This window comes from Solea solea, chromosome 2, assembly GCF_958295425.1.
Source record: "Solea solea chromosome 2, fSolSol10.1, whole genome shotgun sequence".
Classification (NCBI taxonomy): Eukaryota; Metazoa; Chordata; class Actinopteri; order Pleuronectiformes; family Soleidae; genus Solea; species Solea solea.
The window spans coordinates 9,086,297-9,112,202 of record NC_081135.1 but is presented as its reverse complement, the minus strand read 5'-3'; the positions used below and the strand labels follow the sequence as shown (position 1 = coordinate 9,112,202).

Below are 25,906 nucleotides of genomic sequence, written 5' to 3'. Positions count from 1 at the left end.
CTGGGTTCACAGCTGATGAATAAAATTCCCTCCACACACGCAGCGGAGGCCGACGGCTTCAGATGAGTGATGATGTGTTATATCCCGATGCCCGGCGGAGCTCACCTGTCACGCCGCCGCAGTTCACCGCACTCAGCTGTGATAATTGCAGAGGCAGCCAGTGGAAATCCGCAGGAACGCATATCAATCAGCTCGGCTGAAGGCTTTCAAGGAGAGGATGCAGTTTGGCCCAAATGTTTGCCAATAGTTACGACAGTCAGGATGGATATGTTCTTTTTTTTTTTCCCTGTTAAAAGTCCGTCTCTTTTTCACTGGAAACTGTAGTTTTCAACGAATACTCGTACTCATCTAACAAATGTATTTACATTCATCTTAACGTCGACCAGCTCCAGCCCTTTTCACGAAAAGTTGACTTTCTATTTACAGCTGGTGACTGCGCTATATTAACATTTAACAGTTTCCCCTGTTTTTTGTTAAGTGCCCACCAGTGACACTTGGTCCGAGGCTTGAAACTGCTAATTCCACACTTTTTAGAGCCACTCGTAGGGGGGACGGGACCTCGTTCCCAGAATGTAAACAGTGTCCGCCATCTTTGCTAACAGTTACGCTAACAGGACCAAGTGTCACTGGTGGGCACGTGACACAGGAAAGAATGAAGATATTTCTCAATTCAGGGGAAACTGAGGTTGGGAAGCAGAATTTTTCAAAAATACTACTCCATATTCTAGTAATACGAAGCTAAATGCAAATTGGTGAAGTATTCCTTTAAGTTCACTGCAGTTTTTTGAATTTTTTGAATTTTTTTACCCCCCTCAGAGATTCACCTTCATCTGCACATTCTGAACAATTACCCGTCGTCTTGCTTTCACTACCGTTCCTTAACTGTGTGCCGCGAGCAGCACATTATGACCACTTCTTCCATTTGCTTTATACATATCGGACATCCTGAGCTCCGACCTCTCATTAACACGTCGTCGTTTTATCATAGAGGGCCTGGCATTTCCAGCATGTCCTCAAACGCACCTGCTGAACCAGCTACACACAGAAAGGGAGTGTGTGATTTGTATCTTGGTGCAGATCTTTCTTATAAGAGTACAATCACTTTATTATTCTAACAGATTCTGGTCGGCGTCCTTAGTATTCATAGTAAGAGGAGTTCTTTGCCGGCTTTTCAGAAGAAATGAAGTGATTCTGCCCTCCAGCCTGCCCTCCTGGGTTAATGTGAGTGTAGGAGTTTATATTCATGCACATTCATTAGAATTCAGACAGGTTAATTAGGAGGAGAAGCAGCAGCCGCTGTGTCCACGCCTGTGTCTTCAGAACATCAAAGCGGCGCTGGCCCACTTGGTGGACAGCCATCTTGCTCTTCACTTTCTTTGCCCACAAGTTGTTGAGCGACATCACTCTTTAATCAGCTTTGCATCTGGGGAACGTTCTGCCCCACAGACATCAAATGCAAATGAGCCCGCTCGTCTTTGATGGAGGCCTGATGCATTCTGGTGGTCCAGCGCTCCACACTTGGCACCGGAGTGCTCCATCATTATATAAGATTGAATTTGTGCAGGCCTGAGCCAAGGCAGCGCTTGCTTTTCCTGCAGTCTCACAGGAACACACACACACACACACACACACACAAAAAAAAGTTTACCTCTTAACCCTCAATTCCGTTCTGGCGAGAATCGAGTTGTTTACGTGGGCTTCCAGATGGTTGGAGCTGGAAAGTGATCTTTCCTTTTGGCTCATGAGAGCTGTGGGTGTGCACCTGGGTCACTGAATGCATCTCTGCTGGCTACACTCACCACAGACTCTTCAATAAAGTCCTGGTGGTCGATAGGAGCAAATCCCAGGTGAATATGGGAGTTCTTAACCTCTGCTGGCCATGTTTCCAGACTCTATATGTGAGGCTGTAATTGCTTAACAACACAATTGATTCAAATTTAAAAAAACAAAGAGATAACAGTGTTAGCAAACTACTTTATTGCCACCTTTAAAGGTTCAACTGCGTCTGGAATCAACCGTGAAGTTTATAAGTACCGCACTATTCAGTGCATGGTCGCAGTGATGATGCCATAATGATGGAGATAAGTGCCTCAATTTGAATTGAAGATGACAGTCAACCATGATGTAATTAAGTCAATAAATTATGGATCAAAAAATGTCTGAAGAAGCCTCTTGGATGAGAAGTGAAACATCCATTTATCAACAAAGCTGGAAATTTTTTATATGTAAAGCATCTTCGACTAACCTTTAAAAGTGCATATAAATAAAATGAATCATTATTACTGTTAGATTTATCTATAAAACGTTTCCACACTGACACGCCCCCTTCGACCCAGCTGAGGGAATTTGGAGCAAAATCCTGAGCCGCTGCCCAAAGTCTTTTTGGGATAGGTTTGCTACCTCCAGCAGCTAGACACAGACGCAGCATTGCACCCATCAAATGAAGAGGCAAACGCCGCCAGGAAGCATATTCCTATTCAGAAAAGCAGCTCAGCAGCCGCAGCCTCAGCCTCAAAGAGTGTGATCCAAAGAGACAACAGGCCGACTCAGTGCAGGGCTGACTGACAGCTTCGGGGCTTGGACAGGCGGCTCCAGCTTCCTGACATTATTATACCAACATGAGGCCTGATGTGGTCCTACTGGCTGTTCCCTGAGAAGATAAAGAGGCTGCTTTCTCTGCGGGACACACACACACACACACACACACACACACACAGATGCCAGGGGATCACAGGCTGTGTGAGCCTCCGGACAGAAGGTCACAAGGCAATGCAGTCGTCAGGACCATGTGCTGCACAATGTATGTTCCTGCAAGCCACAGATAAGTGTGAGCCCAGAAGTTCAATAGTGCTACTTATTTACTTCGACAGAGGTAGAGGATTTGAACAGCTTTTGGTTGAGTGAGCGACATCACATTAGAAAAGGCAAACATTACCAAATGTTATACTTTTTTAAAAAAATACCCTGAAATAACGGGCCACACGGTGGTGTAGTGGTTAGCACTCTCGCCTTGCAGCGAGAAGACCCGGGTTCGAGCCCCGGTTGGAACAAGGGCCTTTCTGCATGGAGTTTGCATGTTCTCCCCGTGTGTGCGTGGGTTCTCTCCGGGTACTCCGGCTTCCTCCCACAGTCCAAAAACATGCAATGTGGGGATAGGTAAATTGGACACTCCAAATTGACCATAGGAGTGAGTGTGAGAGTGAATGGTTGTTTGTCTCTATCTGTGTTGCCCTGCGATGGACTGGCGAACTGTCCAGGGTGTACCCCGCCTATCGCCCGATGTAGCTGAGATTGGCACAGCACCCCCCGCGACCCTCTGGTTGAGGATAAAGCGGTAGATGATGACTGACTGACTGACCCTGAAATAACCCCACAATACTGCAACCAAATCTTGCAACATTTGGTCTCAAACTGTGGTTTGCTTGTTGTGGTCTGCTGCTCGACCGGCATTTCACAAACTAATGATTTAGCCTCAGATACTTACGAACTACATCCCTTAACTCTGACTATGATTTTTCCTGTGCAAAAATGTAAAGTTACCCATCGTTTGCCAAGATGTGTAATAGCACATTTTCTTCTGGGAGAGATCAGTAGGGAAAGAACCTCAGTACCTAAAGGAATACTTAATCAATTTGTATTTAGCTTTGTATTAGAATAGGGGCAGTATTTTTTGAAAAATTGTGCTTCCCAACCTCAGTTTCCCCTGAGTTGAGAAATATTGTCATTCTTTTTTTTTTATTACATTATGTCCTGAACAAATATTTTTAATGGTATTTCAGTATGTGATTTGTGGCAATGCATCTTTAACCTTAGCCACACCTCCACCATAATACTTAAAAGAGATTTATTTAAAAGAGATTTATTTACCTTTACCATTATCTTTTACTAATATAAAGAGTGCAACATATTCCTGTGCCTTGAATAGCAGTGAATTAATTATTTCTATTTTTCTATTTAAATGTTTCCATTTATATGAAGCAGAAGCAAAGAGATTATCTATTTTAAAACATTTCCAATTATTGATTTATTTTTGGCATCAATTCACAAACGTTTCTATGAAAATGATGTTGCATCCCAGAATAAATGTTCCCCTCCTTTAACAATGACAGTTCGAGTTTCCGGGGGGGGGGGCTGTATTTCGCCTGACACCGTTGTAAAAGATAATGACGTGCGTCTGCAAACATTCTGTCGCAACCCTGCTCATGTGACAGTTGTGTGTTACTGCACGACAATAAATTTGGCTCCCTGACATTGAAACCCTGACATTTACGGGTCTATCACTGAAAACTTGTTCAAAACCCAGCGGAGAGCTGAGCAGAGTCACTTTGGCGTCTCCACGTTTTCACCGCGTCACTGTTTAAGGACGAGCATGTATGTATGTATGTATATGTATATATATATATATATATATATAAATATATATATCGTATATGTATATGTATATATATATATATATACATATATATATATACACACATATATATATACATATATGTATATATATATATATACATATACACATATATATATATATATATACACACACATATATACATAGACACACACAAACCGACAGCAGCTTTTACCGACTGTAAACGCAAGGGAAGTGGCATCTCCGAAGCTCCGTGTGCAGACATCCTGCTCTTCAGCCATAACACAGTAAAAAAAACCTGGCATATTCACATGTTAAACAAGGCTGTCATCTCTGTCTTCAGTGCTGTTTACTTTCATATTATGGCTTACACCTCAGTCGTCACTCACATGCCAGGCCACAGAATAAGTGACATCTTTGAGACACATAAACACCAACTGTGATGTTGGGAAAAGCTGCACAGCACTGACTGAGCCTTCACACACAGTTGTCCCTTATATGCCATTCATTTTAATAAAAAAGCCTACAGTTCCTTTTACAACATGGACATTAGTGTTGAAAGTAGGTGGCACTACGAGTATTTGGGTTAAAGGAATACTTCACTGAGTAGCATTTAGCTTTGTATCACTAGAATAGGGGTAGCATTTTTGAAAAATTGTGCTTCCCAACCTCAGTTTCCGAGAAGCAGAAATGTCTTCATTCTTTTTTTTGTTACGTGGTTACAGCTTGAAACTGCAACGCTAATTCCGCACACGTAGGCGGAAGGGACCTCATTCCCAGATTGTAAACGGTGTCCGCCATCTTTGCTAACAGTTACGCTAACAGGACAACGTGTCACTGGTGGGCACGTAAACAAAGAAAAGAATGGAAACATTGGAAATACAAACTGAGGTTGGGAAGCACACTTTTTCAAAACTACTAGCCCTATTCTCGTAATATAAAGCTAAATGAAGTATTCCTTTAAGTTTGGACCAGATCAGAATATAACAGATATACAGTAACGTCAAAAACAACAGCTTTCTAACTCGTCTTCTAGGAAATGCACTTTGATTCCAATTATTGTCCCGTGTTTTAAAATGAACAAACATACATATTTTTTGCTGTATATAAGAAAATCAGGAAAAACTAAACACTGTTTGTCTCCGTGGGGTCATTTCCAGTAATTACCAGTAGGTGGTGGTGAATATTGAACTAGAAAACAGCTTCCTGTGCCGTCACACATTTCTAAAACATGTTTGCCTTCTCTGATTGAGGTTAAGCAGCACAGCATCACATTTGCATGACTGTGATACAAGTTTCTCGGGTCATGTTCAACACATCATAAGAATTGACTTATTTTGGCTTACAACACAGAATAATTATATTGAAAGAAGTGCAATAATAACCAAGTATTAGAATACAAGAGTATTAAAGGGACAATTCTTCTTTCGGCTTCTCCGATCTGCCTCCATCTTGTCCTCTCCTCTTCTGTTACTGTCCTCCTTCACAACATGTGGTCTCTTCCTCTTTCCCTCCTGCCTGGCAACTCCAACGTCAACATCCCTTGTCCAATATAATCACTTTCCCTCCTCTGCATGTGACCGAACCATCTCAACGTCGCCTCTCTTACTTTGTTTTGCCAAACCGTTCAACCTGAGCTGTCTCTTGAATATGCTCGTTTCTAATCCTGTCCATCCTGGTCACTCCCAATGGAAAATTGTGACATTTCCAGCTCCTCCTCCTCCTGTCTTTTCGGCAGTGCCGCTGTCTCCAAGCCATACATCACAGCAGGTCTCACTGCCATGTTGTAGACCTTCCCTTTTCACTTTTGCTGCCATCCTTGTGTCACACATCAGCCCTGCCTGCACTCTCTTCTGTTAAATAATATGGTAAAAATGCCACTATAAATATAAAGGGATCTGTGGTGTTCGAGTTGCCTCTTCTTAACCCTTTAACACCGTTATTACGGTAATTTTACTCACGCTGTTGCATAATCCGCGTCTTTGTCACCAGAGAGGAGAGAGTTGGAAAAAAGCCTGTACATAGTTTTCATTATTTGGACATTAAGACAAAGATTCAATGTCATTATAAATTCGTGTTATACTCAAATTTGAAATTTAACACACAAAATCTGGTGTTCGTGTACATTTATTAATTTAAATCACTTTAAATGTGCCAGAGGTAAGAATTCATCATGTATGTGAGGAGTTGACTGATTTCATCCGTAGCAGACTTGCAGTCACTTTCCACGGCGTCATTTGTGTTCCATTACGTAAACAAACACACATTGTGCCATTTTGATGAGATTATGGACAGCTGTATGAAATTTTTTTGATTTTCCGGAGTTGGAGCGATGACTGCAACAATGAAATGTGGCAGGGTCGCACAAGTCACTCATTCGCTCCCAGGAGGCGGCGGAGAAATGGTACTGTACTGATATCCAGTGAGTGACTAGAACTGCTCATCCAACAGAGCTCCGTCAGCTCCACAATAACAAATCAACTCTGTGACACGCGCTCGTCAGAGATTAAAAGCTAACGCAACTGTCTTTGCTGTAATTACGCTCCACTCTCGCCATCTCTGATGTAGATGTTTCCTGAATATTACATTAACGCACGCGTCTGTGTGTCCTTTGTTTTTGTTGAAGTAACCATTTTCAATGAGCGATTCGCCGTTCCCCTCTCATTATCCTCCAGACATGCTGTGCTATTTAAAAAAAATCATCTCCACATCTGTGATTGCTGCAAAATAATTTCCAATATGCAGATTATCTTCACTATTCTTGGCTGACAACGAGAACAGTAAAACGGTATATACAGAGATTATAAGAATGTGAAATATAGAGTGTTTTATAATCCTCTTTTTCCGCACAACCGAGGCAATCTGATGGCTTTTTTTTATCAAAAAGTACTCAGAAATGTTTAAAAAAATACGGAAATACGTCACAGTTCCAAGTTTCGTTTCTATGAACAAAAAGAAAAGAAACAGGACAGGGTCTAATTTTGTGACTTCTGCACAATTATTGCTGCTTTATATCACGACTAAAAATGCAATATAAAATGAATCCTAACTTTGACTAAACAACACATAAGAAGACAAAGAAATAAACAATAAACAGCTGTACACACATGCCCAGTGTACCTTAATGGTCATATGAAATCATAGACGCATGGATGTAGCCTGTATGTCAACACCTAGCTCAGTTGTTCCAGCAGAGAAGGCAGAGAATACACAACTTCAACATGAATATCAATAAACTTTGTTTTTGGTTTGGAATTACAATGAACGCTGAGCACAGAGCTGTGACAACGCTGACCTTTAAAAGCCAGGTTTATATAAGAAGAAACTTTCCAACTAGTTATGAAAGCAAACAGCGTCGAGTAAGAGAAAGACACCACAGTGAGACCTCTGGGCTTCAGACAGGAGCTATTGTAAAGGAACGGCAACATGTTTTGGGAGATTTTCACCAGGAAATGTTCTCTCAACCAAATTCATGACCGCCTGTGGCCCTTTTGGCATTTTGAGGAAATTATGTTGGAGGATAAACATTTATTCAACATAAATTATGTTAGAGGAGGTCATGTTTTTTTTTTGTTTTTTTTTCCTAATATGTCAAAATATCTTCACATTAGTATGTTTAACCATTTAACCCTTTAACCCTTTAACACTGAGCGTATCGCAGACGACACAGAAGGTTATTGTGGTTATTACGGTCATTTAACTCACGTTGTTGCAGGAAGCCGGCAAATTAGTGCCTTTGTCACCAGAGAGGAGAAAGTTGGAAAAAACAGTAGTTTCCATTTTTTGGGCCTGTTTTTGGACATTGAGACAAAGACTCAAACCAATGTTCCTTTAAATCTGTTTTATACTGTTCAAATTTCAAATTTAACACACAAAATCTGGTGTTTATGTACAACTACAGTGTTTTTTCTTCATTTTAAATTGTTAATACACTATTTTAACCTGCAGTACACTGTAAAGATTGACAGATATTGAAAGTTACTCTGTAAAAATGGGCAAAAGCACTTAACACACAGGACATTTTCTGGCCCCTTAATGGTAAAAATAAGTCTAAAGGGCCAGATGGACATTTTGAGGCGTTGGTGTTAAAGAGTTAACGTGTTTCTAAGACTTCAGAAACGCTGATAAGCAACTTGGGAGGTTATATACGTGTAATCTTCCCCATAGTTTGAAGAAAAGGTTGCATGTGTGAAAATAACAGACCACATGTTTCCATAGTACTCACACGGAAGTTTTACAGTATATCTTGTTAATAGTTTCACTCATGTCGTCATATGATTGAATCAGTGTTCTAACTCCGTAATTTAATCCTTAGACCATGTTGTTTACTCTTCCAGACATGATTCCATTCTGTTGTACATTATGGATTCTAGCTTGTTAGTGGCCTCTGTAGTCGCTGGAGGGCAGCTACTCCACCTCCCCCCACCTCCTCCTCTTCCTCCGTCCTCATGGGCTGTACGTGCGTGCAAGGTCAGCTGTGGCTACGAGGACCAACAATCAGCGGCCCGTGACCAGCAAGAGGGATGTGTGTCATTGCCGCGGCCATCGCACAACGATATCGGCGGAGTCAGAGAATGAGGTGATGACTTCTGACGTGACACAGAAAGGCAGAGGGCAGCAGCTGCAGCTCAGACCCTGCCGCACGAAGAATAAACAGGGAAAAGATGTTCGCTGTGACGCTTTTCGATTTGGCCGGCATACGCGACGTGGGCAAGCAGAGAAGGAGGGCGAGCACTGTGATCTGTCGCTTTGGCAGGACACTCATTGAAATGACAAATGGTGCTCTGTTTTGTTCTTTTGACAATGTTTACTATCGTCACCGTCCGCACTTATCAGCTCCGTGCACGAGCTGCTGTTACATCAGGACAGATTTTGAAAGTTCAAAACGTTGCTTTAAGTTTCAGTCTTATTCTCACACCTGGATATGGACAAAATCGAACTTGAAATAGCATGAATTCTGAGATTTAAGTCAAAATTCTGACTCAATTCAGTCATAAATCTGTATTCTGAGGACAATCTGAATTCTGAGATTAAAGTCAGAATTTGTCGAAAATTTGAAGAATTGAAGAATCCTAATTCTGAGAAAAATTCAGGACTTTAATCTCAGAATTATGATTTTTTATTCAGAATTATGATTTTTTTCTCTAAGAATTATGACTTTAACCTCAGAATTCATGCTTTTATTTATTTCTTTTTTTCCTCACACCTGGATATGGACATAATCTAACTTGAAATACAGTTATGGGACGGCTGTGCTTGTGTTCACAGGATTAATTTAAGCTGCCGAGCGCTGGTGTGTGCGTGTCTGCTGCCTGAAGAATCCAATGCACTCGACCTGCTCAGCAACACAGATGAAGAGCACCATTTTTCAAATCCACAAAAGGTTGAATGCGTGTAATTTGGGACAAAACTTTGCATTAAACAAGATGCAATTCATGAAAAACATGCACTTATCATAAATAAAGCGAAATGGCTGGCGTGCTGAGCTGAGGCCATTTCCTTTTCTTTGCTCCGAAAGCAAAAGCAGCAACACAATTCCAAGAGGAAGCCATCATTAGTCATCTCACGTCTGGCCACAATGGGCAGTAGAGGGGGGTTAGGGGAGAAAATGGAGGGAGGCATGTGCCTCTGACAGATCCCAGCGCGGCGTAATGAAGCTCACCGTGACTCTGGCTCATGGAACAGACACCTAAAGCCAAATGGCACGCAGTCCTTATCCATGAGACCTCATCCTGGCACCTCCAGTATCACTGCTGGAACCAGAATCTGTACATACTGACTGCCCAGTGCAGGCTACAACCTGTGGGCCCCAAAGAGAGTAACCTAGATCATGGCGTAGTTGATGTATGATGCTGCAAATCTTAATGACTGTCCCAGCATGTGTTGGCCTTGAAGGGTCGTACTTGTGACTCCTCGTGCCCTGAGATTTGCGCAGCATCGTCCGTCTACAATAGGAGTAATCATCGATGATGCATCACGCATTTTCTCTGCTAAGATTCTTCCTGTTTGCAGCTACTGTACCTTGAAAAGCAGCACCTGTGCTCGGAGGGGAACCCCACAAATACTAACACTTATTATGACTGTCACTGATATTGAGAGCTGCTTTGTCTTGTCATTGGACCGTTTTTTTACCGTTTTATCGGAGTTGTTGATCCACTGCTGCCTCAATCAGTAAGTTCAAATGTCTTGTTTTATGACTACAGTGTTTTAAATCCTTCATTCGGCTTTACCCATGTGACCAAACAAGCATAATAGCAGCAGCTGCTCAGATAGACTTTGGAGCAGCACAGAGAGCGATTGAATGGCCGACTCATGATTCGATAAATCAGTAAATATATTCTTAAAATATCAAGATTACAGCAGAGTATTAGAGCCACTTGTAAAGAGAAATAAATAAAACAGCATGAATTCTGAAATAAGTCAGAATTCCGAGAAAAAAGACAGAATTCTGAAAAAAAAAGTCAAAATTCTGATTTAGTTTAGGCATAAATTGGAATTCTGAGAAAAAACTTTAATCTCAGAATTCTGAGATAAAAATGTTGACTTTTTATTTAAGCTCTAATTTTATTTTCTTTCCAAATTCCGAGATTCTCAGAAATTTTGATTCTGAGATTAAATTTACAATTCTGAGACCAAAGAAAAAGTCATAATTCTGAGGAAAAAAAATCAGGACTTTAATCTCAGAATTCTGAAATGTTTCTCAGATTTTTGACTTTTTCTTCAATCTCAGAATTATGACTTTTTCCTAAGAATGATGACTTTTTCCTCAGAATGATGACTTTCTTTCTCAGAATTATGACTTCAATCTCAGAATTCATTCTGTTTTATTTCTTTTTCTTTTCACATGAGGCCCTAATACTCTTCCGTGCCAGAGAGACCAACACACAAGTTTGTAAACAATGACGGAAACGAGGAGGAAACTTTAGCCGCATCACTCTATACTGTACGCGTAGAGTCACTGTAGTACAGTCACGCTCTGGAGGAATCAGAGCAGAGAGAAACAGTGTAAGTAATACACCCACAGTCATCCAACACGGTGTGTGAGGTTGAAGCCTCTCACTCCACTCACACGCCTCCTCCTCCTCTTCCTCCTCTTCCTCCTCCTTCTGCCTGCACAAACGTTAGTGAGAGCATCTCCCCTCACACAAGATGTCTGCTTCAGCCCAGCGTCACGTTAGCACCTTAGCGTCAGCAGCTGGAAGTATCTGTTTGAATCACTTCAACTGCAGCGCCCGAGACAGTTTGGAAGGTGAGGAGACTGCTCTGTCTGTTTTATGGACACTTAGCAGATGTTCAGCGGTGTCCGCACTCCGCGCTGTCAGCGAAATGCCGTCTAAATGTCAAACCTTAAAGCGGCCGTTTAATTGCGGAATAAAACTAAATCTACAAGAAAAAATGTAAAACACAGTCGTTTTTTTAAATTTGAGAGAAAAAAACGAGATGCGGAGTTCCTCACCGGTGCATTCTTTCTATTTAGACGCTGGAATATTGTATTAGCTGTTACCATAAATATGCAGGTGACAAGACAAGACACTACAGATTACAAGTCAGTCGGTGAAGTCGTGGACTAATTTAATCCGAAGACAAGGCAATTACAAAATCAGCCTCCTACCAACGTTAAAACACAGCAAAGCAGGAGGATGCGAGTTTAAATATGACACAGAGCAGCGTGCGTTCACTTTCAATAAAAGTGTCTTCACTGTTCCAGTGAAAAATAAATCAGACGGAGCCAGAGTCTTTACCAACAAACCAAGAAAGTGAAGCACATTACAATTGGCCTTAAATCACTAAATAGTGTCTTTGTTTGTTTTTAAATCCCATTACTTGTCTATAAAGACCTAAATGGTCTTGGGCTTCAATATGGTCATTCAGGTCATTCAAGTTTGCTTAGTGTTCAAATAAAAACCAAGCAGATTATATCTCCTTCACTTCACAGTAAACTAATAACAGTGTGTATTAAAGCCATTGCACGTGTCTGCTATTCAATACCTTGATTTTTACACGACTTGTGTTCTTGTTTTTTTTTTATAATTCTGTTTCTTTGACGAGCTCTGTAGATAAACCTGCTTCCCTTCTGTACTCTGTATTGATTCTTCTTCCTTTCATCTAAATTCCCTTTCATTGGTGTTAATGAAAACGGCATTTCCTGCAGCTACTGCTTCACATTAAAAGCTCGCCACGAGGGGACCAGCAGGGGGCTTTTATTGTCAAGCAGCTGCGGCGCAGGATATAGAAGAGTGTGCGTTTGTGGCCAAGTTCACAGAACTCAGTTGGCTGTGCTGTTGTTTCAAAAACATATGGTTCACACTCGGCTCTGTTTATTCAGTTTATCGCTTTTAAACCTTGCTGGCATTGTGTAATTGATGTTTTATGGAGCCCCGGGGCGAGAATTCACTCCGAGTCCCCTTCTCACTCATCTGCTTACAACTATTTAGAAAAGATATACTCAGAGGGAACCAAAGTGGAAAAACAGAGCGTCAGAGTTCTGTTCCAAATGTGTAAAAATAAATCACAGTCGAAGTGCAGAGCCCACAACTCTGCACTTCAAGCACTGACCCAGGTTTGATTCCACCTGTGGTCCTCTGCTGTACAATAAATGCAACATTTAAAAAAAAGTTTTTTGCTGTTTCCATGGTAACCAACCACACACTATCCTCCAGCCAGCTTTTCCTGATCAGTTTAACCATCTGTCCACTTTTTATTTGCATCTACAGTGACATCATTGTTCACATGACGATGAAAGCACCAACAAAATGGTAGGCAACAGAGAGATGGTTTGGTCCGACGGTTGAGCATCGTACACCCGCACGAGGAAAGTGCCGACCAATCACACGCACGACAAATTACGACCATGACATAAGAACGTTCTACAGGTGTGTGACAGTGTCGAACACATTTAAAACGGCGGAGCGTAAATCGGGCTTCAGTCTGGCTTTAAATAGCTACTGAGACAGCAGCGGATCTGTGAGTGCAATATTCTTATAAGGTATCTGCTAGACTGCAGAGACACGTTAACCCTTTGAAACCTAACCGTCAAAATGTCCGTCTGGCCTTTTTTTTTTTTGCTTAAATTTAACCATAAAAAGGACCAGAATAAAAATTTTCCAGGATAACTTTCAATATCTGGCAGTTATTTACAATTTAAAATACTGTTTTAACAATTTGTTTAGAAAAAACACTGCAGTAAAGGAACGACAGATTGTGCGTGTTAAAATTGAAATTGGAGCAGTATGAAACAAAATTAAATTTTTTTGGGTCTCTCAATGTTTTTTTTGTCTCTCAATCTGCAAAAACAGGCCAAAAAAAAAAAAGTATGGACAGGTGTTCTTCCCACTCTCTCCTCTCTGGCGATGAAGACGCTGATTCTCCGGCACGAGTGAAATTACCGTAGTAACCACATGTTGGCAACTTCTCGGCTTTCAGAAACCATTGGATTTTTTCCCGATAGCACAAACCGCCGTGCGACTACGGTAATGCGCTCGGTGTTAAAAGAGTTAATACTGCTTTTTACACAATTTCATTGCAAGAAACTCATAATTTTGTTATCAGTTCACAGCGCAGCCCAGGGGCGGGACCAGGCTCAGAGTTACTGGGGCACTGGTCTCTGTTGGACCTCCCCCGCAGAACCGCTCCAGATGCCGACAGACAAGCATCTGTGGTTATTTCTCAAGGGAAGCAGCTGCAAGGTCAACAATGCATCTTATATATATGTGTGTGCTTTTAAGATCTTTTGGCTCAAGACTGAAAGAAAATGATGGAAAAATTAAAGTGACTTGCTGCGTTGGTCATGGTGAAGTTGTGCCACACTGCAGTGTGATTTGGGGAAGGGTGTGTTTTCACATCCACACACGCATCCTAAAAAGATTCCCCCCCTTCCTCCCTCCTCTGCTCATCTCCCTCTGTTGTCTCCATCTGTATTCTCATCTATATTCCCTCTCTCTCTCTCCTCATCTGTCTTTTATTTTCCTCTCCGCAGTGCACACGTTTCCAGAACACCTTCTCCCTGCGGCTCTCAGGCAACTAAATATAGGGACTGGTGCAGACAGCTCGGCCTCATAACAAATGGTAAGCAGAGCAGAGCAGAGCAGAGCAGCGCAGAGCAGCGCGGTGGCAGCGGCGGTTACGATGAACTGTGGCTTCACTTCAACACACAATGAGCAACATGCAACGGCGGCGGAGAGACCACATTAAATTCCTCACTGCAAACAATAAAAAAGGGGAACAGAAATTTGTCTGCTGTACCAAGATAAGTGTGGCATCGCCGCGCTGCTATTAATCAGGGCTAAATCTGCTCAAGTACCTTTTCAGTGAAATATGACCACATGAGTGTGCTCGGTATCTAAGTGGTATCGAGACAAATATCATTTGCTTATAACTGAATATTGTGGGAACTCTGTTTTCCATACAAAGCAGCAGATTTATTGTAACGCACGCAGAGCAGGAAGCAGTGCGTCAAGTTGGCTTAGTTTCAAAGGCGGACAAAGTTTTGTATGGACTATTCCATAATCTTATAAAGTATGCATGCGTATGAGTTTAAAACAACTAGGGCTTAATTTTATTGCCATAATTGGTATTTTTGTTTGAGCCAAGTCTACAATATCTTAAACAAAATATGCTTTCCACTTTATCTCATCACCAGACAGCCTTTTCTGACTGGAAACTGAAGTTAATAAACCCTTTACTCTCTCACACCAAAGTCCATACAGGGAAATTCTGCGTTTTTATCTGACAGGAACAAAAAGAGCTGCTCGTCTACTGCTCATTTGGTACGTTTTTGTGACTTGGCTAAATCCAAACAAATGATTTCCAACTCCGAAAATGACATAAAAAAAGAAAAACCCCGCTGAAGGAAGCAGTGGATCAACATTTCCTGTGTGCCACAATATAAAATTGCTGATTTCTTCTGTGGACTTTGGTGTGGGAGTGAAACACAACAAAACAATCTGACCCTGCAGTACTTGCAGCAACTGCAATAAAACATTGGATAAGGTCAGAGAGAGAGTGTTTAACAAAGTTCTCAGTGACCCCGAACACCAAAACCACCATCCTTGGCTAAAAGGAATACTTCACCAATTAGCATTTAGCTTTGTATTACTAGAATAGGGCTAGTATTTTTGAAAACTTGTGCTTCCCAACCTCAGTTTCCCCTGAGTCGAGAAATATCTTCATTCTTTTTTTTGTTACGTGGTTACGGCTCAAAACTGCAGCGCTAATTCCGCACTTTTTAGACCCACTCGTGGGGGGGACGGAACCTCATTCCCAGAATGTAAACAGTGTCCGCCATCTTTGCTAACAGTTATGCTAACAGGACCTAGTAACAAAGAAAAGAATGAAAACTGAGGTTGGGAAGCACAATTTTTCAAAAATACTAGCCCTATGCTAGTAATACAAAGCTAAATGTGAATCGGTGAAGTATGTCTTTAAGTTACTCAGCCACCTTATTATACTCGACTTCTGGTGATTCTGCTGCAGCAAACAAAAGGAGGTACAAAAAAATGTGTTTTTCTCTGAACAGGATTGAGCTAAAAGTTGTCTTTTTTTGTACAAAATCTATTTGCTGTTGCAGTTTAGTTACACCAAACAACTAGCCTGAATTACAAATACAATATTCTAAATATTGTCAAGCACTGGCACCAAATATACACAAATATTACAACACATGTCACACTAAAGCAGCTTTCGTTTTCGAATAATGCAATTGGGTTAAATGTAAGATATTGCATTAGACTGCTCATATGTGAAGATGTGGAGGTGTAAAATCTGCCGTTGCCATGATGGCTGCGGAGGATATTTGAAAAAGTACAAGCGTGGTTCTAAATGACAAAACTGGAGCTGACATCGTTATCACAGAACATCAGTTCTGACAAACATTTGATCGTTTCTTCAAGAAGAGTTTTTACGCTTGGCAACTGAGGATTCCCAATGTCTTTACACTTCCCCTCAAAGAGCCTGACAGCACATCCAAAACAAACTCAAACTGCGTCATCCGTTACATCACACTTGCGGCTTTAAATGCCATGATGATGCAAAATTTTGCAGCTAAGAGTCAGGCTTTGTAAATCCGTTCCTGTGGGAGGAATGTCTCCTAAGGTCACGAGTGAGGCGAGACTCCACAGAGCGATACTGCGTGTTTACGGCAGAGGAAAGTCAGAGAAGGCTACAGCCTTGAAGAGAGGGATTTCAATGCAAACTTTTCCCATCAAAACATTTGATATCATCAGCCACCTCTTAGACTCAAAGATAGTCTCGGGGAAACAGACATTCAAAACCCAAACGTATAATGTCAAAGATGCAAGATAAAGTATCAGTGCGAGCCAGAAAACGACTTTCATCCTAAAGACGGGGACAAAGTGAGATGCACGTCGCTGTGGAGATACCAGCTCTGATACCAACGGATCACTTTTCTCCTGCACTGAATGTTCGGGGGCTGATTGATGTTTGCCGCAGAATGAGCCAAGTCACGGGAAAAGGGCACGGATGTAAGACGGTGGGAACGTGCAGGTACCTCACGACTCCGTTCAATTATACAACGACTATCGACGCGTCAGAGTCTCTCTTCGTCGTCTTTTCCTGAGGAAACCAGGGAAATACTAAAGAAATTTTTTTTTAATCTTTCGAGAATAAACTTGTAATATTATGAGAATAAAGACAAAATTTCTGTTGCTGTTAATTTAATGAAATAAGCGACTTTTTTTCTCATAATATTATGACTTTTTTCTCATCAGTTTGGCCCTAATACTGTGTTGTACTTTAAACGTAGGCATAAGAAAATATTGAGATAAATCACTGACTCTGCTAGTTCTGCATTCCTCTGTTAGTTCTCTAATTAAGAGGCATGTAATTCTTCGACATTTGCTGTTTTTTCATTTTCCATTTATTAATTTTCCCGCAAATTCATAATAGTTCAAGAGAGCATTACACTGCGTCGGAGAATCCCCCCCCACCCCCCCGAACCCTTTGGTGAGAGTATTTGTTTAATTTGCATGCACTTATCTCACGCTGTGTGGGCCACTCGAGGCTGAAGTGAAATATTTAAACCGTCTGTGGAGAAATGCAGAAAACGAGACAAAAAAAAAAAAAGAAAAAAAAAAGCACCTCCTACACTACATTTACTAGCTGATTGGCACTGGGAAAACTAAGCACATAATAGCTGGAGGTGATGAAATCCAACAAACCAGACATGCAATCAGGGCCGAGAATGATGCATCACACGTCGTCTCCGCTCAAGTGTGAATCAACTCACTTTTTATTTTAAATACGTCTTACGTAAGAATGATATCAGAGAGTCATTAGAACATTCATGCCGTGTGTCGTGTCGGCCTAATTAAGCGAATTAAAGACTTAAAAAGGTATTTAAGAAATATAAGCTCAGGAGGATTTTGACTGCCCAACCCCGCAATTGTCAATGCAAATGTTGTAGCTTTCCACGAGCAGCCGGCTGGTGAAACAGTGGGAGCCAATTAGTCCTTAAGTCAATCACTGAATCAATAATTCACTTTTCAGATTCAATTAGCCTCCTCCAAACTAATTAAAGCCCCAGATAGGTGGACTCACCCAGAACCCCGAGTCGGTAGTTGATTGTGATGACGATGACGTTCCCGTAGCTCGCCAGGATGCTGCCGTCGATCATGTTCCCAGTCCCTTCCATGTAGGAGCCTCCGTGGATGTAAACCATGACTGGCTTTAACCCATTCTCATCGTGGATATCTGCAGGGAACAACAAAATACAAGAATTAAACTTTACATTTCATTTAACATATGCATGTTGACTGAAATCAAAAAAATTATGCAAAAACATGGCGGTCCAGAATGACGGCCTCCTGAGAGCTGACCCAGCTCCTGATATAAATATAAAAGGCTCATTCTGGGGTACACTAGGACAATAAGTATGTATTTTATCTTCAATTTCTTCCAAATCACAACATATTCTGTAATAAAAGTTAATCTTGACCTTTGCCACCAGAATCACCAATTCCTACTCACACATAAGTGTCGCTTTAATTAATCTTGTTGCTTAAGTGTTGGTGATATGGTGTCGGCCAAGTGAAGAATGGCCTTGTCCTTGTTAGAGCTAAAAAGAATAAATGTGATTTGATTAGCAAACATCTGTGTTTGGAACACTGAATGATATGTGATCATATTGATTGGCTGGTGTTTGGAAAGCAGCACATTTCTCACCTTCTGCCACACACACACACACACACACAAACGCAAAGCACAAAGTGAATTAATGAGCCACATTTCAGCAGAAGCCTCCACCATGTACGTGTGACTGCAGCATAAGTGGATGAATTAGCAAAGTAAACTAAATGCAAAGCAACTACCCGAGATCATCAAGGGCCCCAAAGGCCCTATAGGTTTACAGATTGGCAATTCAATTAACTGCACTTGTTTGGCATAGTGCACTGCATCAAAGTCAAAGACCTTACAGCCACACCTTCATTTTAATGATATATAGTGACCCAGTGTCCAAATCTACTTTAATGACTAAAATATTTCACTCAGCATTTTACGTCCGTGGTGCATTTTCTTTCATCCAATCACATTAACTTTGTGAGCTCGGAGGGAGTCTGAAGCAAATGGGTGAGTTTTTCTACTTTTTTTCACCAGTGAGTTCATCATCTTTACATCTATATACAGAATATATACACATATACATATATGTATATGTATATATATATATATATATATATATATATAAACATATACATACATATATACATATATGTATATATATACATATATATACACATATATGTATATATGTGTATATATCCGGATATAAGAGTCATCTCAAAATCATATCCTGATGACTATGATCCAATGCTTCATCTTCATTTCCCCAGTGTATGAGACCAGAATTCTTGTTGCACTCGACTACAATGTGCTGAACACCAAAGAAGGCAAAGAGGGGCGTGTCCACTATATAGATAATTGTTTTCTAGGCAAGTAATATTTGTTGACATTTTCACTCAGCACCGTTATGTCACAATGATATTAAATTAATTCAAAGCACTTCATTTGTCCCCGAGTGGGGGAATTAAAAGGCCCAGAAAAACACCAGCAGATCCAGCTGAAAGAAGAGACGACCTACACCTTCACCGCTGAGCTACTAACAAGGGTGATTCCCGCCTTTACGGCAGCATATCAACAACAATCATACACTGAGTTGATCCTTTTATGTAACGTCGGTCTCTTCAACAGGACGTGGCTTCTAGACTGATGCTGATGTGGACTGAACACAGCTGGGGTTTGCCACACTTTTGATTCACTCAACAATAAAACACAGAATCATGTGCCTCTCAGGATCTTTCACGGCTTCATGGAGGAACGAATTCACCGTATTTTTTTCAATAGCACATTATTTTAGATTATTTCATAGAAGAGCACTCACGGATTGTTGATGTTAAGAGTTGTGCTTTGTCCGTGATGAGAATTTACCACAGCACAATGGCACTTGGTACAATGGTACTCCACATATTGCTCAGGGGATGCTGTATTTAGACCAGATGAATAGAGCACCTTGTTTACAAGGCTCTCCAGCAGTGATTATAGCTGGATGATTAGTACATGTGTAGGTGGTGATTATAAATTAAGAGTAGGTCCTTCGCCTGAAATGAGATGGAAGGGGACACTTACAATCTTCAGCACAAGCCGAGCTGGCCTTAAATCATCCAGCAGCATCTTCTTCAGCAGCTGACTTTCACATGACATGACATCCTCTGGGCTCTTAAAACAGACTATAATGTTTGTGAACACATGTTTTTTCCACTTCACCCCTTTAACCCAGGAAAAAAAAAATAAATCAAGTAAAAAGAAGACAAAAGTAGTGAGTAGGAGTGTTGTTGTCCTCACACACTGCCCAGCATGCCTCAGCTCTCCTGTGCTACAGTAAGCCTCAGTTGCCTGGAACCAACAGCTGAATGAACCCATTATCACCGGCCCAGTCAACCAGGCTGCTTGGAAGTTTCTCAAATGTCATTCAGGATGAGCACAGCCGCTGAGGAAAAGAACACACTGAGAAGAGAGCTGGCCAGTGAGAGAGATTCAAATGATTCATGATATTGTGCTGACAGTGAGTTCCCAAATAATAGCTTTTATCCACCTCAACTGCGGAGAAGAGGCCCTTTATTTGAAACTGGTTTATATTAAAGACAGGATGTTATTGTTAATGTATCCGTCTTATGATCTCTTCCTGAGGAGCCCTTCTATTTTCCAATACAAACTAGACATAAACACTTTTGTTCTTAGTCACCGACACCGAGCTTCCATTTTCCGGTGAAAAATGCAACATAATGTCAGTGATCGACACTTCAGTCGCATATTTAAAGGGACAGCTCAGCTTCTCTCGTGTAGTGTGGATGTGTGTGACGCACGGATGTCAGTGGCTCACTGTGCATCCAGTGAACCAAGAACAAGCATTAGCAAACACATTAGCAAAGGGCTTACTAAATCAAATCACCCGCTTAAGTCTACAAAATATAGAGTATGGTTGCCACTTTATATCTGTGAACCTGGAATCACTCATTCCCTGCACCAAAGCCCATCAACAGGGTGCGGGAAGATGCTGCAGCACCCCCTACTGACAAGGGGTGGAACACACAGTGTGCAGTTTGTTTTTCTCCCTTTAAAATACAATAAAATAAAATAAGAATTAGTTTGTTCGGTAATATATGGTAAATGGTTTGTATTTATATAGAGCTTTTCTAGTCTTGATGACCACACTACAGTTTTGTTATTCACCCATTCATTCACTATCAAGGCAGGGAATCAAACCCACAACCTACACATTGAAGGACAACTCGCTCTACCTTTTGATAATGGTGTCGTAGCTCCTGACATGTGCTCCTTGCACGCTGTATGCTTTCATTGCCTTCATTCAGACTCACCTAAGTGACAAAAACTTCAATCGAGGCAGCAGCTTCAGCTTCCAGTTGGAAAAACGTATCTAACGGCGAGATAAAGTGATGTAGAACATGACCAAAGCAGGCAAAGATTTTACTAGACAAGCCCTTTGTTCTTGTGTCATTGCTGGCTAATTCCTGAGTGACTGCCCTTTATTTGTTCAATTAGATTTTTGTTTTTATTTCTAAATGATATCTAGTGTTAGTTGGGGAACGTGTCTTTCAGAGACAGCTACACACTATGTGGTTTGGTTTTAAAGAGGACGCCTGCTGCTCACACCAATTATTGTCTCTCTTCCAGTTGCTGCAGGCCATTACAAATGGAAAACTAGCTGTACTGTGTGCTGTGAATGTTGTACCTAAGCAGGCTTGGCAAGAGGCAACACAACCAGCCAGGCAGGCAGACATGGGGCAGGTGGAGTGTATCATTCTCCACCGGCATGAAGGAAAACAGCGGTGGAAGTCAAAATAAAGTCTCGGGGGCAGGTTATTAATCACCACTGTCCTCTGAAAATGGTGCCTTGGCTTTGTGCTAATGCCCCTGCATCTATTCTGCAACTCCTCACCTGCAACCAAGCGTGGGCATGAGGGGGTAAACGGTAAGTGTGAGGAGGATATGACCACCCTAGACCTACACTTGTCAAATCTATTCTAGTTAAAAATCCAAACCTGTTAATTAGAGAGCGGGACGTGGAAGGGTTTCTGTCTGTTATTTAGCTCTATGCTCATGGACGTCAGGTGCAGGGAAGACGGAAAAACAACCTTGAAGAGGCAGATGCACATAGGAACATGACCGCTGCCATTAAGTTGTCATAGTTTCTAACGGATACACAGTTTCTAACGGATACACATCTAATGACCGCTGCAGGCACTTGTGAGCTCACACACACACACACACACACACACACACACACACACACACACACACACACACACACACATGCTCGGCTGGCTCTCCATCAAACAAACAGCCCAATTGACTGTTACTACCCATCTCTTTTGGTTAGGATGGAGGAGGGGAGGGAGAGAGGGACTCTCTGATCCGGACGAAGGATCCCCTGCAGATTCCAAGCTATGCTTTATAGGCGCAGGAGGAGAGGGTGGTCTCCAGGCGTAGTGTTCCAATCCTGTCAGCAAGGAGTGCACTTAAAACGAAAGAAATCTAACGACTTCAAGTGCTACCCCCACCCCCCCTCTCTTTCTCTTACTACCGGAGTGTCTCTCGCTCTCTGTGCTCTCTGGGGCCTGCGGAGCTGCCTGGGTGACTGTGCGGCAAGTTTGTCCCAGACATTCATCACTGACACCCGAGCCAAAGGGATAATATATTCCTCCACTGGCAGCGTGGTGTTGCATGCATTACTCATCTTTACTTGGGTAAAGGGGGTGGGATGGAATGGTGTGAGGGGGGAAGAGGGGGGGGAGGGGGGCGCCCATGTGAATTTTCCATTGCCTCAAGTGTCGTCTACTGTTAACGGGACAAATACAAATGGCAGTTAATCGAGGCGACGTAGAACAAGCACCCCGCCGCCACCGCCGTCTGTCCCATCATGCACTCGACTTCCTGTTCAATACAGTTCCACTCACGTGCCAAAACACAGCCGGCCTCTTCCCTCCAGAGTCACAGAAAGTCGTTATTTGGCCGCACGGCCAGACAAAAATCTGTCACAAACGGCTGAAGAGCGAGGATCGTCGGGTGTTGTAAAAGTACCAAATAAATACACATTTGTGGTCATACGAGAGCATACGCGTATGGAAATTTAAGAGTGGCAGCATAGTGGCAACCAACATTGTTTTATGCCCAGAACAAGCCTCAGACATGGATGTTTACTCTTACTGAAAACATGGCTGCCAGAGGGTAGAAGGAAAAACAGATTTTAGCATTTCAATAAAAAAGCTCACATTGTAAGTCTTTCATATCTTAAGACTTGTATTTATTTAAAAGCCTGTTCCTACTGCGAACGGACAATTGTGAACCGTTCTCTCTGTCAATGTTTTTTCAGTTTGTGCCACTTCATATGAATGAAGGATTGTATATTTAGTGGATTGACAACTGCTGTGTGCCCTGATGTAAAATTGCTGCTTTTATCATGAGTATCATGAGTGAAGGGTTTCTACAACACAAACCTCAGTTTCCAGTGAGAGACGTAAGAGTGGAGAGCACATTAGGTGTGAGTTAAGCCGTCTACAGTGCAGCCAGATTTCTCTGCAGCAGTCGCTGAGGTATAGGTGGAACCACAGGGGAACCGCGGAAGTAATTCATTGCCACTGCAGATGTTCAAACAGTCAGAGTACATAGATTCTGCACACTCTCCTAAAATCTCCAGCAGTGCCTGAGGACATGCTCTGCCAAGATCTCTCGCCATATACAGATGTTTTCTCTGGGTGCACACCTTTTTGTGTATAGTTGCAGAAACTAGGAACCTAGAAAGCCAACACTTGTGCTTTTACTAAGTCTAACTCTTCTATTTTCGCTTGCATCTCCATCTCTGTTACACTAAAAGCAGGCTGGGAACATCTCAGTGGGATCACTAATGCCAACATGATCAAAGGCCTTGGATGTTATGTCACAATTCCAGTGCGGATGTTGAATTTTTCGCCCACACCTGCTGTAGAAAGATGTTTTTTTTCTCTTATATCCGTTAAACAACACAGTCTCCCTGGGATCTGGATCTTTTCGATGCTAATTCAACATACAGTATATGGTAGTTAGGGAAAGGTTTATATGGGATTTTGTTAATATCAATGCAATTAGCTGCACTGCTTCTAGTGCATGTTTGTTTTCGATAAAAAACTTTTCAGAATAAGTTGATTGTGGTGAATTTCTGTTACTGGCATAATCTATAAAAACACACTATTGTATGATATCGCAACAACATTTCCGTGTTTGGTTTTGAACTGTGTTTTGGTGCTTTTCAGGAATTTTTCCCCGGAGACCAGGCTGTTTAAAGATTGGCTCCAAGTCTGTAACAGGTAATGGCAGAATGAAATGCTCTAAACAGGTTTAGAGTCCCATGGGTCCCCTGGAGGTTTAGATGGGCCAAGCCAAAGAGGAAAACCTTGCCGGGTCAGTGGTAGGCCAGACTGTGCTGTGACGGGTAGTGGAAGTACGATGACGAATGCACAATGAAAATTACATCCAATATCACCCTCTGGAGGAACATCGATAAAAAACAAAAAAAAAACTGCCCATAAGAATGTGTTTCAGAAATGTCACTGCTTCTTCTGGCACTTGAGTCTCTGCGTTCCCCAGAAGACAAACGTCGTCTAATAACTAAGAATGTCTCCTGTGGCAGGTTCAGCGATAGAATACCCAGCACAGAGCAAGAAGGAAACTGCACAATTTAGTTATTATCATGCAGAGGAGTGAGATGTTAATTTAAAAAAAGGGAAGAAAAGTGGCAAAAAATGTCTGCGTGCCACTGACGAACACATTTCTACTGTCAAAACTACACGGGTTACTGTTCATGCTTCACCGAGCGATGAAGGAAGAAAAAAAAGGAAGCGTAGAAAAAGAGAAAAGAGGACCAAAAATGAATTCATAAGAGGAGGCAAAAGAACATGCAGAGCACAATTCAGATCACATTTGAGTTAGTAAAAAAAAAAAAAGCCAGGGACCTCCTGCCTCAGAAAAGACTCCAAAGAGAAACGAGGCTGTCATAAAAACCAAGAGCTGAGTGGAGAAGTGTCAAGAAGCACTTTAAAGGAAGGGGGGGAAAATAGCAGGGGATTAAAAGGGGTCAAATGAAGTTGATTAAAAAAAGGTCTGTAAGTTTGCCGTCATGCATCAGTGCCAGGCTGGTCGTTGGTTGGTCAAAAAGGGGATAAGATAGAAAATACCTTTATTGTGGCCACCATTACTGCTGAAATCTGCGGCTTGACTGTTTGCTCCTGGTGTTGAGGAGAAAAGTAGAATAAAAGGGGAGACATTTAAAAAAAAGAGAGAAGAAAAAAAGTGATCGCAGCCAAAAAAAACAAAAGGGGGGGGGAATGACATGAAAAAGGTCAGGTTGCTACGAGAGGAACAACACAGTGAACCCGACCAAGCTGTGACATGATCAAGAACACAGCAGCAGCAGCCTGGCAGGGTCAAAACAGCAATTTGTGACAGAACAATCTGCAGAAACAAATCTGCCACACTGGTGGGACACACACACTCTCATTAACTGTACAGATACAGACAGTGTGCCGCGGCAAAGCAGGCGAATCAGTCACCAAGAGCTTACGCCTGTCATGGGTGCTGAATTCACGACATTCCAGTTGAAAGGCGTAAACAAACACAACAACAAGGTTTTGTTCCATCATAATCATGCGCTCATTAATGCCATGAAGGCAGCATCTGACCCGACTCACCGCAATAGTTCCATCATTTTAAAAGTAGTTCATTTGTACGAGGTATTAACATAGAGTCAGCGCTGACCAGACGATAGGGAAAAATCTACACTCAATAAAGTCTGAAACATCATGGGAATATGTTCTCTGCTTTATCTCATGGTTGGAAAAGCCTTAAGTGACTGGAAACTGACGTCTGGAAACTGCTTGCTCTCTAACACCAAAGTCTGATTGATAAAATCTGTGATTTTAGCTCGCAGGGACAGGAGTTGATGGTCTACTGCTTCCTCATTTTGGTATG

General features: G+C 41.8%; 1 protein-coding gene across 3 annotated transcripts in view; it reads right to left on the bottom strand.

Moving 5' to 3' along the window:
* nlgn4xa (neuroligin 4 X-linked a) overlaps positions 1–25,906 on the bottom strand; it is a 94,138-nt gene that overhangs the window by 29,752 nt on the left and 38,480 nt on the right. For 2 of the 3 annotated variants that reach the window (XM_058622883.1, XM_058622882.1), the window contains 2 exons: positions 25,114–25,164; positions 17,927–18,079 (listed from right to left, as the gene is read on the bottom strand). In XM_058622883.1, the coding sequence (XP_058478866.1) occupies positions 17,927–18,079; positions 25,114–25,164 (204 nt within the window). The remainder of the gene's footprint in view (positions 1–17,926; positions 18,080–25,113; positions 25,165–25,906) is intronic. The other variant, XM_058622884.1, reaches the window with a different exon arrangement.